Consider the following 17,906-nt stretch of genomic DNA (forward strand, 5'->3'; position numbering starts at 1 on the left):
GCCCTTTGCCTGTTGCCTGTCACTGAACAGATGCTGGTATTAAAAGTCCCACTAAATTTGTATTTGTGTTGGTATGGAACTAATATTCAACCTATGAACCTTAAATAATTCGACTGTCCCTTGAAAGCTGAGGAATTTGAATTTGTATCCATTTATTATGCTGATATATTCTATTTTGGGGAATTTTATGCCAGCCTCTGTCCAGTTAAAGTTTTTACTCTGGGGGAATGTGTTTTTGATTTTGTGTTTGTTTCCCCCATGTGGCCTTGATTTTTTTCTTTTTTCCAGAGCTAGGTAACATCCCAGCTGGTAAGTGGAAAATACATTAGACTCCTTATCTATATGTTTACCAATGCATGGTGGCCTCCCCCCCCCCCCTCTCTCTCCCCACACTGTGGAACTAACTGAACAACATAACATATGCAGGTGCATGAGGTGCGATGCAACCAGGCTTCCCTCCATTTGTCTGCTGACCCCGTCCCCACCCCTTTACCCCACCTCTTCAGCCTGATTTATACTTTGCTGTACGGCCGTGTCACGCGCCGAAATAGCCAGTCTAGTCGATAGGCTATTTCCGGCGTGTGACAGCGCCGTACAACTGAGCAGAAATTAGGCATTCTTCTTTTTCTTCTTCTCCTCTCCCGTTTTCTCCACACATTCTTCTAGCTCACCATGTGCTACAGTCACCATGCTTTAGCACTTCCCTTCCCAGCTAACTCAAGAACCTCCGGAACCTTCCTGCAGGAACTCTAAAACACAGTTTTTGTTTTATTCCTCTCAGAACTCCGGGGAGCAACGGGCTAATAATCCCTTTGACCCTTCTTCATCTTGTATGATATCATATTGGGTTTATTCCTACTCCCACACACACGCATACTCATCTTTATAACCCGTTCCCCAACTGACCTGTCTGTTAGACCTGTGACCTCCAATTCTCTCCTGTTTTGGTCCATCGTTGAAAGCAGTGAGTGGACGAAGGACCGTGCTTTTCTCGTTTTATGGTTAAAAAAGGCATGGCTCTAAGCTGACATTGTTTCACCATTTGCTTCTGTCGTTCATCTTTACCCACATTCATGTTAGAACAACTATAACTAATGCCGCTTTTTCCATAAATGGACATTCATTGATGAAAAGCTCATATAGCCTTTTAGTGCATCGGTTCTCGAACTTCTTTTATTTCAAGCACCACCCATAACTGTGAGAGTGTACAAATGTGGACAAAAGTTTGGTTCCATTTGTACACTCTCAGAGTTACAGACCTGGTAGGGTCCATTTAGAACCCTCTAAAGGAACCCTGTGGGTCTCTGGAACCCACTTGCTTTAATGCATCTAAAGTGAAGTTAATTGGTCATTTGAGGAGTTGAGTATCAGTTCAGAGCATTATCATTTCAGTCGCTTCACACCCAAGGAATGATCTTCAATAGCTTTAATGTTTTTTCCATTCTGGTTTGTCAGAAAATGGAGACGACAGCAGCAGTGATGAGTCTGCCCAGAGCCCGTCTGCTGATGGAAAGTAAGTACACAGCGCCATCTAATGGTTGCATTATATTGTAGCCAAGTTACTTTCTAGCACATATTTGTTGGCTAAGGACTCTTATTTATTGCCTGACCACTTACCTGGTTGGTTGACCAGGGTTCATGTCTCTTACTCTGTTGCTCTACATTGTTGCGCTGCTGAAGTTCATCTGCTAAATGCCTATGTATTGTACAGTATTGCAGTAGTATTAATTTATCAAATGTTCTATTTTATCCAGTACATTGGCATCAGACCTCATGAAACTCTGCGGAGAGACCAAATCGAGGAGTAAGGTACGCCAGTTTTGGAATGGTCTTGCTTGTATCATGTCATGTTTTCTGACGCAGGTCTGCAAGCTGCAATGCGTCACATTGCGACGCATTGTGAGCTTGTAGATCTGCAGTTTTTGTCCACATTGTTTTTAAGTGAAAGTGGTTGTGTCTGTAGACATTGAACCAATGAAAACTATTAGCAAAGAGCTTGTGACAAACTACATTGGATCCATTGGAACACAGGTTTCCATTTTCTGAAAAGTATCAGTTTCGCACATGAGTTTTCCACCCGACAGAGACTATTTATGACTTCTCTCTCAGTCACACTTGTATTCCTGTCTTGATTGAATGCTAGTGAATGACCAATATATCAAATCAAATCAAATCAAGCTTTATTTATATAGCACATTTACAAACAGGCAAGCTGAACCAAAGGGCTGTACAGGCAAATTCAAATACATCAATGCAAGATATATGGCTACTATGCAGAAATGTCTTGGTCACTCACGCTTGTTTGCTTATTGCAAGTCGCTCTGGATAAGAGCATCTGCTAAATGCCTAAATTGTAATTGAATTGTATTCCGCTACAGGCCCGTAGAAGGACCACCACCCAGATGGAGTTGCTTTATGCTAACAGCGACTCGGCCCCTGACACCCCCACCACTGACTTCTCCAGCCCCATGTTGCCACTGGCTGAAACACCTGAAGGATGTGCAGACAGGGACTTCACTGCTCACTCCCCCGGCTTTTCCTCTAAAATGGGCAGCATGTAAGTCCAGGCCTGACGCTTCGCTCACTCTGCAAGCTGCTGTTGCTGCCGCTTCTGTCGTTCCTGCATGTTGAAATGGCATTTTTTATGTTATTTTTTATATTTTATATCACGTACAAGTTTGCCTGACATTGTCCTTTAGCCCTCCTGTATATTAAATAATTTCCTAACCAAGACAACTGAAATTAGTCTTAGTCATTTAGGCATGTTGTAGGAAATAACAATTACATTACATTACTTAAACGCAAAATGATTTCCCCCTCTTTTCACTGCAGTAGCGTGCAACTTATTCCTTCTTTCATTTTATTAATTGCATTGTTTTCATTCATATGCACTAAAAGCTCAACTTCTTACCAATTATGGCTTTAAAATAACATGCAGAAGGCCGCACTTCAGAATGTAAACTGCTTTAATTGTTTGCAAGAGTAACTTGGCTGACAGTAAAACTAGGCAGTGATTTTGGGTGGACACTGTGTAGCGTGAACGCTGCACACTGTCCAACGGTAATAAAATTAATCCATTTGGCGAAAGAAGAGCCACTGTTTTGGGGACTATATTAAATGTCAGGTAATGTTGTTTCTATGTTTACTGCATGCTGCTCATTATTGCATCATTATTTTCTTTTTGGCTTCACATCATTCTTATGTTATGTATGTTTTTGGTGTCCTTGTGTCGTTCGTTCCGTGGCTAACGCTAATGAACTTGCGAAACACGGCAGTTCCGCTTCCAGAACTTCATCAGCAGGTTCCGAAAAGCGGGTTCCGGAACCTTCTCCGCTCTCTCGCAGGAAGACCTATGAGAAGACCTATGAGAAGGCGCAAACGGTGTCTGACCGCTCCAAGGTCAAGGAGATGAAACAGTAAGGAGACAATTTGTCCCACATTGTGAGGCTGGAGAAACCAACGAGTCGCATACTGTTAACTGTTACTGTATCCTTCTTCCAACTCCACTAATAACTCTTCCTCTGGGTTTACCTGCTTCAGAAAAGCATGGTGTGTGTGTGTGTGTGTGTCAACTAAATCAGTAATTCAGCTGTGCCTGGTGTGTCTGTCAAGTTCTACACTGAATTTAAAGTAATTGTTCTTGTGGCTATACATACTGTACAATATATAGATAAGTGGGTCTCAAACCTTTTATTTTCAACCAAACCTATTATTTTAAACAAAATGGATCGTGGTCCATTTGGTTTGGTTAACCACATTTGGTTAATGTGGTTTATTAATGGTTAATTAACCATGTGGTTAATCAACCATGTTTTTAATTAACATAGTCAAGCAACTGATTTAAGTACACAGTGCATACGGGCTCTAAAAAAAACACATCAGAGTTTCCCGTAGGAGTGAATGGACTTCTGGTTGCATACATTCACAAAACGAGTGGAAACGAGTTGTAAGGTATGATTTGTTTACACTACAGTTTGCTCCCTAAAAAGTACTGTCTTTGGACAATATTCCTCATGGGTGGTTTAGAATGTCTTGCTTCAGCCTGATTATTGAGATAAGTTGGGAGATAATTCCAGAGAGCCTGTTTTATTTGTGGTATTTTAAGGCATAAATTCAGTGTTGAACTTGTTATTTAACTACTCAGTCAATAATATAAACAATATAAGGTCTTACCTGTATATTGAAGACATTGCTATCTTTACACTTCCTGAGAAATGTGGTACTAATTTTCTGTGATTGCCAAAAATCCTGAGTGAGCTGCTCTCCACTGCTTGGGAATTAATTCTTTGTCTGCTAAGGCTATTAAACACAAAGACCTCTAGTATGTGGGCGAGAACGCGTGTTATAAATTAGTTTTGACATTTTCATTAGTTTTAGATTTTATTCAGTTTTTCACTTTGGCGTTTGATTTCAGTTTAGTTTTAAATTGATTTAGTAAATTGACTGGCTTTTTAGCTTTTATTTAGTTTGTCAGGTATTATGACTTGATTTAAGCTGCAAGATTGAAGAATGCATGACATCAGATGATGGAGGAAAAACTATTTTAGAAAATAGCCGGTCTACAAGCTCACAACATGTCAAAACGCTTGAAGATCTGTTATTTTTTCAACTTTTGCGTGACACTGTAGCATGACTAAGTGGAGCGTTAATTTGCGAAAAAAAAACATAAAAGGTTAATATCGTCTCTGTCGGGTGGAAACCTCCTTATGTCCAAAACTTACTTTTCAGTATTCAGATTAAAAAATAGCAAAAGTAGCAGATCTACAACAGATCTACTTGCAGATCTGCTATTTTTGTATTGTTGTTTGTATTGTTGTTTATACTTTTGTGTGACGCTGTAGTATGATCAAGTAGGCCGGGCATTCATTTACGAAAAAACACAAAAAGTTAGAATATAAGCTGTTTCTGCCCGACAGCAACGAGTGGGTTTGCAACCAGCATAAATGGAGGATTACTGTCTACTGCACCTTTTCAGTCTGTCCCCTGTAGATGCCAAGACCTGCCCGCTCTACCCCCCGTCCTCTAGCACCCGTCCCTATAAACACCCCAACGTGTTTATCCGTCTGTATCTGGGCTGCACTGCGGACACTCTGCAGCATGAGTAAGGAGTAGAGAGAGAAGTGAGATTGATGTTAGGCTGGCACAGACTTGAGACTACAGTTTTCAGTCTAGTTCTACATGCAGTGCAGTACATTGCAACTGACAAGATCTGTCAAGACTGTGCAGGCAGCTTGTCCAAAATGAATCAGGATATTATGTCACAGACCCTGAATGTCTGATGCAATGTGGCTGTACTGGTTAAGAGTAAGTGACAATAAGCTAGATGTCAGAAGAGCTGCATAATAGCTGAGAGGTATATGCTTAATAAGTTAGTTGTGACAGCATGATTTATCATTTATACATACTGTCGATAAATGACATGGTACATTAATAGCTTAATGAAAAGAGAGATAAGAACTACATTAAGCTGCATATCTATTGCATGCGTTATTACAATAAATAAATGAAAGATAAGGAAAGGGTTGCAGAAAGAGATAGTGAATGATAGCTACAATCATTCTATGTGACAAACTAAAGAATGCGGGACACTTTGTTCCCCCTCCAGGATGAACGGACGCCTCCACCACTTCCTCTGCTCCGTTCCCTCCTCCATCCCCAAGTATACATTTGTTGTTTAACCGTGTGGCACAAACTGGAGGTGATTGTGGAGAGCGTATTCACAAGGTGTGGTTTCCCAACTCTCATCACAACCTACAGTATTGCGCCTCAAAGTGAATTGAGAGTCATTTTCAACCTTCTTAAGTCTATTACTACTGACTTTCCCCTTACAGAGACACTTAAAAGGACTATACCGGCACTTCGGCATGTTTAGTCTAGTCTAATCTTAGTCAATGGGCTAGACATTACTACCGACCGGGGTTATTATAGTTAATTAAAACTAACTAAATAACGAAACTTGAATGAACACACATTTACAAGAAAACAAACTGAAATTGTATTGTCTGTTTACAAAACTAACTCTAAACTAATTAAAACCATAGAGAAAATGTCCTTAGTTTTAGTCTTTGTCAATACTTCATACATTTAGGTGTAAAACATCTTCAAAAACAGTTGACATTGAGAAACAGTGGACTAGACATCGATTGACGCTGGCATGGTCCTTTTAACCCTCATCTTCCCGCACCTCACCGATGATTATATTGACAATGACTTAAGGACAACCAGGCCTTCCCGGCAACAGTCAATACCCATGTCTTCATTACTGTACATACAGTTCAATGACACCACGAGCCAATGTGCTGACAACATCAGTCAGTCTTTTTATAGATCCAGCTGCCTTTGACGGTATCGAACGAGTGTTCCCACTCCCAGTCGGTCACTAGTTTCCAATGAACATGTCTGTTTCGACTGTCTTGACTCTTTTCTCCTTGGGTTGTCTTAATCTATTGTAGGCTGGATGAGCGAGGCTCCTCAGAGCTCGAGGTACAAATGGGGGTTGGTTCTGTGTGTCTGGGTTTGTCTTTCATCGGGGGGTGGCTTTGTTCACATCCGTCGTACCCTTCTCTTCTGTGCACTGTTTGAGTCATCACTTTCTCCTATAATTTGCTGCATGCTGCTACCTGGCCAAGTGGGATGCATGTGATTTTTTTGCATGACTGTGAAAGTGTGCTGTTGATTTATGTGGTGTTAACTCTTGTTCTCCCAAGGTTATTAACCTTCAAAAAATGTTCATGACTATTCATTCACTGTGTGTGTGTGTGTGTGTGTGTGTGTGTGTGTGTGTGTGTGTGTGTGTGTGTGTGTGTGTGTGTGTGTGTGTGTGTGTGTGTGTGTGTGTGTGTGTGTGTGTGTGTGTGTGTGTGTGTGTGTGTGTGTGTGTGTGTGTGTCAGAGGTGTAATCAACCCAGTGCCATCCTCTAAGAGCAGTCGATCGGGGACATTGCAGTGTGTCCATGTAGCAGAGGGCCACAGCAAGGCTGTCCTCTGTGTGGACTGTACAGATGACCTCCTCTTCACTGGATCCAAAGGTCAGAGCCAGCATTCCCTCCATCTTTCAATCAGTGTTAATTTTGTTAATTTTGTAATTTTGTCGACTACATAGCTTCTATTGGCCATTACCACATTTTTGACAAACAGTTTCAGTTAGTTATTGTTTTTTTGTAAAGCCTTGTTTTAATTTAACTAAAACGTTTTTTTCCCCCAATTCTACTTTTAGTTATTTCATTAGCTTTAGTTAACTATTATAACCCTGCTAACCACAAGGCCACTGAGCTGGTCTGATCAAATATTCCTTCCAATAAAAATGTATTCTGTTGATTACCAATTTTGTCATTATTTATCTCCCGGCTCCCTGCAGATCGTACATGTAAGGTGTGGAACTTGGTGACGGGACAGGAGATCATGTCTCTGGGAGGTCATCCCAACAACGTGGTGTCCGTCCGCTACAGCTCCAGCCTGGTCTTCACCGTCTCCACCTCCTACATCAAAGTCTGGGACATCAGAGACTCTGCCAAGTGCATCCGCACCCTGACGTGAGTGTGGTGTATATCGTTGCTGTTGGGCAGAACAGACCTACAAGCTTCTCTTCTTGTCATGGTGTGTGGATAGTTTTGTTGATGTTCTGTATGTTCCCCAGGTCCTCCGGTCAGGTCACATTGGGAGACGTGTGTGCGTCCAACACCAACCGGACGGTCACCATTCCTGCAGGGGAGAACCAGATCTACCAGATAGCCCTCAACCCCAGCGGGACGGTCCTGTATGCTGCCGCGGGCAACTCTGTCCGGGTCTGGGACCTTCGGAGGTACAGTGTGTTCGAAATAATGTCATTAATCGGTAGCTGTCACATGGTGGTAATATCCAAGGTTTCAGAGAATGGATTTTCCTTTTTCTTTGCTTTGGGAGTCAAATTTGATTGAGGGTAAATTGACATGTTATAAGGAGTAGTTGTCAGTGATATGGAAACTCCTGTAAAGGAATCCACCCCCCAGAAAACGTAAACCCTTGACAAATCACAACCATGTCAAAAATAACTTGCCTTTACAAACCACCTTATTTTAACATTACCATTAGATTGCAAAATTGCGGTTGAAGGCGGTTAAACATGGATTTCCTCTCCCTATGTTGTCAACAGGTTTGCTTCCACAGGGAAGCTGACGGGTCACATTGGTCCCGTCATGTGTCTGACTGTCGACCAGACAGGAAATGGCCAAGACCTGGTCATCACTGGCTCCAAGGACCACTACATCAAGGTAGATGTTCCAATGTCTACTACAAGTCTAACCACTGGTGTACACATAGTACTGGAGGTGTGGGTATGTTATCAGGGTTACATTCCTAGTGTTTCATTGATTCAGGGTCATTGATTGATTGATTGATTGCAATTTTTATTAAGCAAAAAAATGTAAAACAACACAGTTACATTTATAATACTTTTGTCTAAAAGGTCCGACCAAAAAACTCCTTGCGGACTCGTTTCTGTTTGGGTCCTTGAATTAATTTCATAGACATATATAGTAGCAACCAAACAGTTCAAAAATCAACATAAAAATACAGAGAAAAAATACCACTATGTACAAAAAGAAAAAGCATGAAAAATAAAAAATATATACAAAAAAAAGGGGAGGGGGGAGGTCGTCTGTCTACAGGGAAACTGGTACTAGCTCCTCTTTTGGCCTCCAGAAAGATGAGTTTTTAGGGCTGTTTTGAATGAGCCCAGCGAACTGCATTTTTTGAGGGATGGGGTTAGACTATTCCATACCTTGGTGGCTGTGCTGTAGAAGGAGAATTTGCCCATGTTTGTTTTATGGGTGGGTGGTACCAGATTGTTGTTTACGCTCCCTCTAGTTTCGTGACTGTGGGTGTCACTAACTTTTTCGAGGTATGTATACAGATATGCGGGTATAGGGGGCATTTCGGGCAAATCTGCATTTACAATTTTGAAGACCAGTCCCATTTTTAGTTGTTTAACCCTGTCTTCCACCCTGAGCCAGCCTAGGCTGGCAAAGTGAGTGGGAGAGAGGTGGGTCATGGGCCCCAGTCCGAGAAGTAGTCGAATCAGTTTGTTTTGGGAGGTTTGAAGCTTTGTCTTCAGTGACACTGAGGTGTTGGAGTACCAAGAGGAGCAAGCATAGTCAAAAAGGGGCTGAATCAGGGCCCCTGAGAGGATGCTGAGGGCCTGAGGGTTGACAAAAGAGGAAGCTCTGCTCATAAATCTGGTTCTCTGGTTTACTCTTTTGACCACCTTTGTTGCCATGCTTTCACCTGTCAGGTATTTGTCAAGAATACATCCCAAGTAGGTAATCTCTTCTTTGCTAGTGATGATTGTGTCATCGACTTTGACCTTGAAGTCATTTACCTTCATTTTACTGAGGGAATGTTTGGTCCCAAAGAGAGTGGATTCAGTTTTCCCAAGGTGTAGTGACAGTTTGTTATCGGTAAGCCAGGTACGGATTTTTGAGAGTTAAGAGCTGAGAGCTTCCTCAACTTGCAACTTGTCCTCACCCGAGATCAGGAGTGCCGAGTCATCAGCGAACAGGAACAGTTTGCAGTTACACAGTCATGACATATTCAGAATTCAAATCAATTCAAATAAAGATAAAAACAATCAAACAAACATATTGTACACATGTCCCCACATACGCAAAAACTTATATATGCACAAAAGTGGAATAAATAAGATGAGATTAAAAAGCCAGGGACAGATCTGAATTGAGAATTGAGACAAACATGTTTATTAAGTGCGTACAGTCAAAGAAGGGAGCAAAAGGGTACAGAGCACAAAACCTTTCCTAAATAAAAGCATTAGATATGCTAAGACATTCTGGGACATTTGCTGAGCTGGGTTTTGGACAACCAACTGAAATGCTAAAATAATAAAAGTGGGCGGATTATAAGCAGTGAAAAGGGCATTGCACGCTGGTTGAAAGACTGCCTGCGAGAGTTTGACACCTGATTTGTCTGTTGCAGCTGTTTGACGTGAGTGAAGGTTCTCTGGGCAGCGTCGTCCCCACACACAACTTTGAGCCTCCCCATTACGACGGCATCGAGTCCCTGGTGGTCCAGGGAGACGTCCTGTTCAGCGGCTCCAGAGACAATGGCATCAAGAAATGGGACCTGGCCCGCAAAGACCTGCTGCAGGTAGACCACACAGAGAATGGACTTTAATCATGTTTGAGTTAATGCTGTACTATATACTGTACTTCAGTGAATAGTTACAGTGTTAATTTGTCCAATCTGTATGGTAGCGCATGTTAATATAATGCAGGTCAAAATTCAATGTCTCCAAGCAAGCAGGCAGTCTCTATTAGCTCAGTGGTAAAAAAAAAAGTGTGGTAAATTTTGGTATGGAAAATGATTATTTCCAAGTCAAGAAAACTCAGGGAATTAAACAATACTGTTGATGTGGAGCTATGGAGACGTGTGATGGTAAATGTAACTACTTATACACTGTTAACTTTAGAATGTAAAGCTTCAAACCTGCGGCGCCCCGGTGGAGTAAGGCTCAAGTCCTTCCTGTCACTTCTAATTCGATCAGAGGCTCTTTACTGCAGTGGTTCTCAAAGTGGGGTCCGTGGACCCCCAGGGTTCCTTGAGGGGGTTCCAGGGGGTCCCCAGCTAAATTTGTTATTATATCATCAAAATCAGTTTAACCACTTCTATTTAATAGCCAATTCATTTACAAGCTCAACACCATTGTGAGCTTGTAGATCTGCTATTTGATTATTTATTTTTTTATGCTTTTGAAAAATGTTAGCAACACAAATATTTTGTGGGGGGCCCTGGCACAAAATATTTCCTGATGGGGGTCCGCAACCAAATAGATTTGGGCGTCCTGGACATGAAACTGTGCATGAAGCTGCACTGTTTTACTGCATGCCCCCATAATAAAATAGAAAAAGTTTCAAAACTTGAATATCCCCTGTGCAACAGCAAGTGCCCAACGCCCACCGTGACTGGGTGTGTGCCCTGGGGGTGGTGCCCGGCTCTCCGGCTCTGCTGAGTGGTTGCAGGGGAGGGGTTCTCAAGCTGTGGCACACGGACACGCTGGGGACACTAGGGGAGCTGAAGGGCCACGAGAGTCCCATCAACAGCATCTCCACCAATAGCAGCCATATATTCACCGCCTCTGAGTGAGTCAATGCACACACACATGCATACACACAAACACGTACACACGTACACGCAAGCCCAAGTTTGGGCTTAATTCTTTAGCCACTTAAGCCCTGATTTATTCTTTCATTGCACAACGATGTTGCACAGCGAAAATGGCTGATCTGTTGGTTGTATTGTACCGTTTTCCCACCTTGCTATTTCTGTCATCCAAACCCTAAGACATTTTTGTCAGATATTTAGTTTTGAGGTCAGTCATTATCATAATAATAATAGACTGTATTAACGTCAGATTCATATAAAACGTAGAATAAATAGAAGAATGTTATTATAATATAAACTTATTATGTTTTTTTTTATTAAATACAGCTGGTTTCTGCATTGAATCATCTTTCCCGTGTTTTTTGTTGGTGAATCTCTAGACTCAAGCCAAGTGATATTGTGTATTATACAGTATGTACATGTTTTTAACCCATTAAAACCGGGAAAGCGTCTGTGTCATTTTAGATTTTAGCTGCTAAGCCAAGCGATATTGTGTATTAGATGTATTCGATTTTAGCGTTGGCTATTGAAAATATAGCAGATATACAAGCTCAGTGCGCCACTTCGTGCCACACTGCAAGCTTGCACATCTGCTATTTTTGAACATTTTTGAAAAATCTTGAAAGTGTGAGAACTACTGATTTTTAGAAGGCAGAATCAGGTCTCAGGTCTTAATGGGTTTAATATGTATTTTCCAGCGACCGGACGGTGAAGATCTGGCGAGCTCGCGGTGGACTGGACAGCACCTTAGACAGCACCGACAATGCAGAGGAGGTGGCCAGCAACTGAGCGCTGGCACCCTCCTGCCGGTCACAACTGGAAGGACACTCTTGACGGCGGCTTGTGATGCAGCTGCCCTGGCCTGCACTTTGCCCCCCTCCCCACCACACCTTTAAACTACTACACCCTTCTGATCCTAACTCGATGGCCGAGCGCACAGGAAAACACTAAAAGGGGGAATCTCTCCTAACTTTAGCATAAGGTAAAACAAGCCTGGTTTTCCTCTATAAGGGGAGATGTTACTATCCATGACTTTTTGGAGATAAACCCCTCATTGCCACGTTTGTTGCTTAGTACAAATGTTTGTGCCATGGGTCACTGAATCCAAACAAAGCCACACACACGTGCATATCCTGCACTCACAAGACTTATTGCTGACAATATAGGATAAGGCTAATGCACCCACTCACTCACTCACTCACTCACTCACTCACTCACTCACTCACTCACTCACTCACTCACACACACACACACACACATACACACACACACACACACTTTAACATAATTAAGCTATCTTTGCTGCTCAGCTTATTCTGTGCTAGCATATAGCTTAACACGTGCCGATATACCCATACTACTTCAAACGATAATTGTGATGTTTTTTGGAGGAATCAGCACATATGATTGAATGAGAAAATGAGAAGGCAGAGAAATGAATAGTTGAACATGTTTTTTTTGCAGAGATAGTGGGGTTAGTAGCTGGCCTCTACAGCCCCAATCTCCTGGGAACGGAGACGATTGTTTTCTCTGCACTGTAAACAGAACCTATGTACCCCGGCCATTTCCCCTTCAAATATCAAAAGTGGCTTTATTTATGTAGAAAGAAAAAGAAGAGAAATTACCCTTCCCCCTTAAAGAAATGTCCTCTCGCTTAGTGTTTTCTTCTTCAAGTTCAAGCGGCTGCTTAAAATCGGCGACCAAAATTGTGACACATTGTCTTTAACTTGTACTGGCACTGTACTTGTGAATCAAATACATCACTATTAGCCACTCACACTTTAGCACTTGTAAAAAAAAGAAAAAGAATGATGCCTACACTACTATTACTACTACTTGTATTGTTGTTCCTTACACATTCTCTGTATGTGCAAGTACAGTGTTTAAGTGAGGATAACCACTATTTGTCATTGTGTCATTATGTGTAGCGATGTACTGTTCACTCTCACATGTACCCCCCAAACCACACAACTGGACTCAGAGCTAACACCCCAATGCTGCTAAGTTGTGTGCTCACCTCAGACTCCGACGATGAGGGCTTCTCAACGGACTCCAGGTGAGGTCCACCTGGTTATCGTAGCGATGTACTGTATATAATTGTATCTTCTTTTCTGAGAAGAGGGGCCTTTGAACTCTGCCTGTGCTGTAAGCCTAACCGTGTAGACTGACAGTCTTCCCTGGGCAAGAAATGTAACTTCATAACTCACTTTCGCTCTTATACTGTACGTACATGCCAAATTTCTTTTCAGAATAAGAAAAGAGACTGGGTTTGGCCATAGTCAAAGTCATCAGCCACCGCTGCCAAAATTTGAGTGGTATGTGGTTGGTATTCATTTCTTCTCCCTGGTCTGTCTCCCATTTCTGGTGGGACCCCCCTCCTGTGTGAATTACTAGTGGTCTCCCTCTCTTCAGCTGGTCTATTTGTGAAGATTGTGTGACGTCGCTTTTGAATGTTCAGTAGAACAGCAACCGGAGGAGGCATTAATTACAGTATGTACTGTATGTATTCAACAAACGTTGAAAAAGTGTAATGTAACTGAATGTTTTACGGGACCACCAACGCTAGAGGCAGTCTGGCAGGAGAAGCCAGAGGTCCGGAGACAGAGACGGATGCATTTGAATGGAGCCTGGCCTACATGAGGCAGCAGGTGATGTTTCAATGGCCTACTACTTGTCCTTTTGATCGTTGAGGTGTACTTAATTCAACATGTTCTGGATGAACCCTCCCCTCTTTTCCCACTGGAGTTTTAGCAGCTATTCCAAAATGGTTGACTGTAGCGATTCTAATGTCAGATGCCTGGTGAGAATAAATGTCATCTGTCAAAAACATAATTTCCTGTGTCGTCTCTCGTCTTGGTTCTGTCAGTTATTTACAGAAGTAAATGGGATGGGATACAACTATATTTTAAGCCTCGACAGTAAATTCTGGTGTTGCAGAATCGCAATTTCTGGATTTTGTACCAATTTGAAATGTTCATTTCAATTAATTTTCAAATCCTAGTTACATGGAAGCCAGTTTAATAAATGTTCTTCTATTCTGTGTTCATCCCTGCTTCACTCCCTTACATAAAACAACTCACTTTGAAGTTGATACAGAGTGTTTCAAGTAATTCCAGTACAGGAGATCCAGAGTACTCTTTGTTTTCATTCTAGACAAATCATAATCTAACCGCAGTTACCACTTGGTATACTTGAAAATCAACAGTAGTATCGAATCACTATGACTGGCAAATGAGAACCACTGTTTTCAAGTGGCATCCATCCTATTCTAACAGTGCAGAGAGTGTAAGTGACCACAAGATGGCAGTGGTACTATATTACGTATAGGGCTACCATGAATGGAATTTGCAATAATATGTAACTGAGTACTTAAATAGGCATTTCACTTTAAAAACACTTCTGGGGCCATTTTAACGTCTACTCTGGCTATTGTGTGCACCCCAGACAGTTTTTAAGTTGCTTGATTCAATATTGTATTTAGGTATTTGACATTCATTGTATCCAACAAGCCCTCTTCGTACACACCCATTGTAACTTCAAACTCCATTTTAACTCAAGTTAGATTCGTTGAAAACACCTGTCCTTGCTTCTGGTGAATGACAAGTCCAGGATGATAAGATTCATGACTATTTGTCATTTTTCTCAAATTAAATAGGAATATTCCTCATAGCCTATTTCTATATTGTCCTTTGTCTCTTGATTGTCAGGAAGGTCACACAGGTAAAACTTTAAAACCCTGTAGACAAGGGATAATACATTCAGTGAGTGATTCATGTGTTAGAAATATGATAATATTACGTTCATTAATTTCAGGCAGAAGAGGCCAGACCTGGTGGAAGATAATTTCTAACTATAGACTTTTTGGAATGTAACCATCCTTAAGTGTCCATGTCTTTTTTTAACTGCAGAATTCCTGCACACTGGAAGACAGGCAAAATGCTTAGGATAGGCTACACCTTGTCACCATGTATACAATGCACTGTATGATACCATAAATTAAGCTTAACAATAGCCCATCTTAATAACACACCAACGTGTTGACAGAAGAATAGATTATTTCATTATTACACTGTTACAACTAAATAATTGTGAATTATTTAGTTGTATTTAGTCAAGTTGTATTTAGTTAATCGTGGAGATGATGTGTATTATATACTGTATAATCTTTACTCATTTCCATGGTAACTACAGCAGGTTAGGGTATAGGTAACTCAGCTGGTCTAAATAACCCTACACTTTCATTTGTTCACTCTGCTCCTCCTGTAAGGACCATTTTCTGGAGCAGGGCCCACTTGAAAATCTTGAAACCGATCAACACTTAAATGTATCTTCAGAGCAAGTTTATTTTAATGATTGATCAATCGATTGTGTTCCGGCTTGGATCAATGGAACCACAACGTTGTAAGTAAAACTTCTTAATGTCAGTATCAAAATGAATTTTTCAAGTTTTTAAAGACAAAAAAATGTCATTTTTATTTATTTTGTACATTTTCCTATCATCTCTGTTAAGTGGAAACCTCATATGTCCAAAACTGTTACTTTTCAGGATTCAAATTAAAAAATAGCAAAAGTAGCAGATCGACAAGCTCTAAGCGCGTCGCTTCCATACTTTTGTGTGACGCTGTAGTATGATCATCAAGTAGGGTATTCATTTATGAAAAAACACAAAAGGTTAAAATATGGAGATAAGAGGTTTCTGCCCGACAGCAGCGATATTAATGTTATATTATCAGTAGTATCATCACTATTATCTTAGTATTTTGTTTGTTATTTGGGGGGCCACTTGCTATACCCTTGCGACCCACCAGTGGACCCCGGGCCACAGGTTGAGAACCACTGGGCTAAACCACAAGGCTTTCAATTATCACATGACTATGCAGGTCTAATATTGATTAGGATCTCCTTTTAGCTAAACATCATCATCATTCATTAGGCTAGTAGGCTACTGATAAACACAACAACCCTTAAATAGCTTTTTTTTGGCAGGAGTGTATAAAGGAAATATTGTTTAGTAGGGAAATGCCAATATATTATTTTGTCATGTGATATTATGCATAAGGGTGGGTGGTGCACTGGTGCAGAAAACATGTCCTCGTACAACCTTGCCGTAGCGCCATAATCCTCAGTGGGGCGCTGTATCTCCAGACATTCACTGAGAGTGCTTTAACGAAAATGTATAGACAAACTCAATGAACCTTGTCTTGACCATATATCTATAGGCGCTATGAAATCACATGGTGTCAAAACTTAACTTAAAGTGACGTGTACATGCATGTCGACAACAAGCTGCACTTGCATTATTTTGTAAAACACATACAATGCATAGATATGCCTATTGGCACAGTAGTCATGTTTTCATAGGAGTATTAGCATAGTCATGTTGATTCATGACACGTGGATAGCTAGAGGCTACGTAGCTTACAAATATAATATGTATAGTAATATATAATAATGTATAAAGTGAATAGGCCTAGATGTAGGCTAGTTTACGTAGGCCTATATGTGTTGGTGTATAAATAGCCTGCTATAATGTGATAAGGACATAATTATAGCTATAGGTAGGCTAGGCTATATGTAATTATAATGAGTATAGCAGTCTGTGTTCATGTGTATAATATAATTGTGTGTGTGTGTGTGTGTGTGTGTGTGTGTGTGTGTGTGTGTGTGTGTGTGTGTGTGTGTGTGTGTGTGTGTGTGTGTGTGTGTGTGTACACAAGCAAAAAAGCAAGTGTGTGTGTGTGTGTGTGTGTACACACAAGCAAAAAAGCATGTGTGTGTGTGTGTGTGTGTGTGTGTGTGTGTGTGTGTGTGTGTGTGTGTGTGTGTGTGTGTCAACAATTTTCAAATAGCTGAGGGTTAAAGTGGTTAAACTGATTTCTGATGCTATACAAACACATTTTGCGAGGGACCCCCTGGAACAAACCCATGCAAGGAGGACCCCTGGGCTGGGGCGGTCCCCGGACCCAGCTTTGAGAACCACTGAGTGAATGATAGAATACATAGACCGACATAGAGCTGAGCATTGAGGTGACGTTTGAAGCGGGGGGGCGGTCTATGTACAAGTGTTCAGTCGGGCTCTGCTTCTCATTCATGCAGGGCTCGTATCATAGCGCACACACACACACACACACACACACACACCCTCAGTCACAACAGATCAGCCTCATCGACCGTCTCAAACACACACACACGTCCATCCAGTCCCATTTGTAGATCTGCGAGGCCAGCACTAAGTGGACGGCTTGGTGAGTAACGTAACGTTCTTAATAACTTCTCCTTTTTGATCCTTTCCTTTCCTTCCGCGTCTCTGTGCTGCTGTGCTAGGTGCAGTGTTGCCACGTCCGCTTATTATAAGCGACGTTGGGCTTATTTTTCTGTAAAGTTGCTTGTAAAATATTGATAGTTTTGCGGGTTGCGTTTTTTTTGGGCTTCATGTTTCTTATTTTGGGGTTTGCTTCCTAAATGTTGTTTAAAACAGTGTTTTTTCAAACTTCTCTTGTCCAAGGACACCCAAATTAATGTATTTGTCCACGGACCCTCGCCCTCCCCCATATCAATAAGTATTTTGTGACCCCTGTCATGTCCCAGACCCAGATTACTGTTAAAATGTAAAACATAAAAAAAAGTATTCAAAATGTTTAACTTTTTTTCCCCCAAGATTTTTTTTAAAATAGCAGATCTCTTGTAGATCGGCTATTTTCAAATATCCGCCGCTCATGGCCTATAAGGTAGCCTTTTTGGGCTTGTTTTCATAG

The 17,906-nt window shown here is 41.3% G+C and overlaps 2 protein-coding genes across 6 annotated transcripts in view; both read left to right on the forward strand.

The window, feature by feature from the left end:
• Nucleotides 1-13,983, forward strand: part of LOC311046641 (kinesin-like protein KIF21A) — a 70,168-nt gene extending 56,185 nt beyond the window's left edge. The window contains exons 23-35 of one of the 4 annotated variants that reach the window (XM_084059096.1): nt 289-309; nt 1,456-1,513; nt 1,755-1,809; nt 2,379-2,557; nt 3,276-3,416; nt 4,976-5,101; nt 6,892-7,028; nt 7,358-7,532; nt 7,637-7,801; nt 8,132-8,249; nt 9,967-10,137; nt 10,930-11,129; nt 11,850-13,983. In XM_084059096.1, coding sequence (XP_083915222.1) covers nt 289-309; nt 1,456-1,513; nt 1,755-1,809; nt 2,379-2,557; nt 3,276-3,416; nt 4,976-5,101; nt 6,892-7,028; nt 7,358-7,532; nt 7,637-7,801; nt 8,132-8,249; nt 9,967-10,137; nt 10,930-11,129; nt 11,850-11,940 — 1,637 coding nt within the window. In that variant the 3' untranslated portion in view covers nt 11,941-13,983. The remainder of the gene's footprint in view (nt 1-288; nt 310-1,455; nt 1,514-1,754; nt 1,810-2,378; nt 2,558-3,275; nt 3,417-4,975; nt 5,102-6,891; nt 7,029-7,357; nt 7,533-7,636; nt 7,802-8,131; nt 8,250-9,966; nt 10,138-10,929; nt 11,130-11,849) is intronic. The other 3 variants (XM_084059098.1, XM_084059097.1, XM_084059099.1) reach the window with 3 other exon arrangements.
• A 3,259-nt stretch (nt 13,984-17,242) lies between these two features.
• The window catches only part of cpt1ab (carnitine palmitoyltransferase 1Ab (liver)), a 39,084-nt gene continuing 38,420 nt past the window's right edge, over nt 17,243-17,906 (forward strand). For both annotated transcript variants that reach the window (XM_084060132.1, XM_084060133.1), the window contains exon 1: nt 17,243-17,396. The gene's annotated coding sequence lies outside the window, so the exon portion shown is untranslated. The remainder of the gene's footprint in view (nt 17,397-17,906) is intronic.

Source organism: Gymnoscopelus microlampas (assembly GCF_963454915.1).
Source record: "Gymnoscopelus microlampas genome assembly, chromosome: 6".
In the NCBI taxonomy this organism is placed as follows: domain Eukaryota; kingdom Metazoa; phylum Chordata; class Actinopteri; order Myctophiformes; family Myctophidae; genus Gymnoscopelus; species Gymnoscopelus microlampas.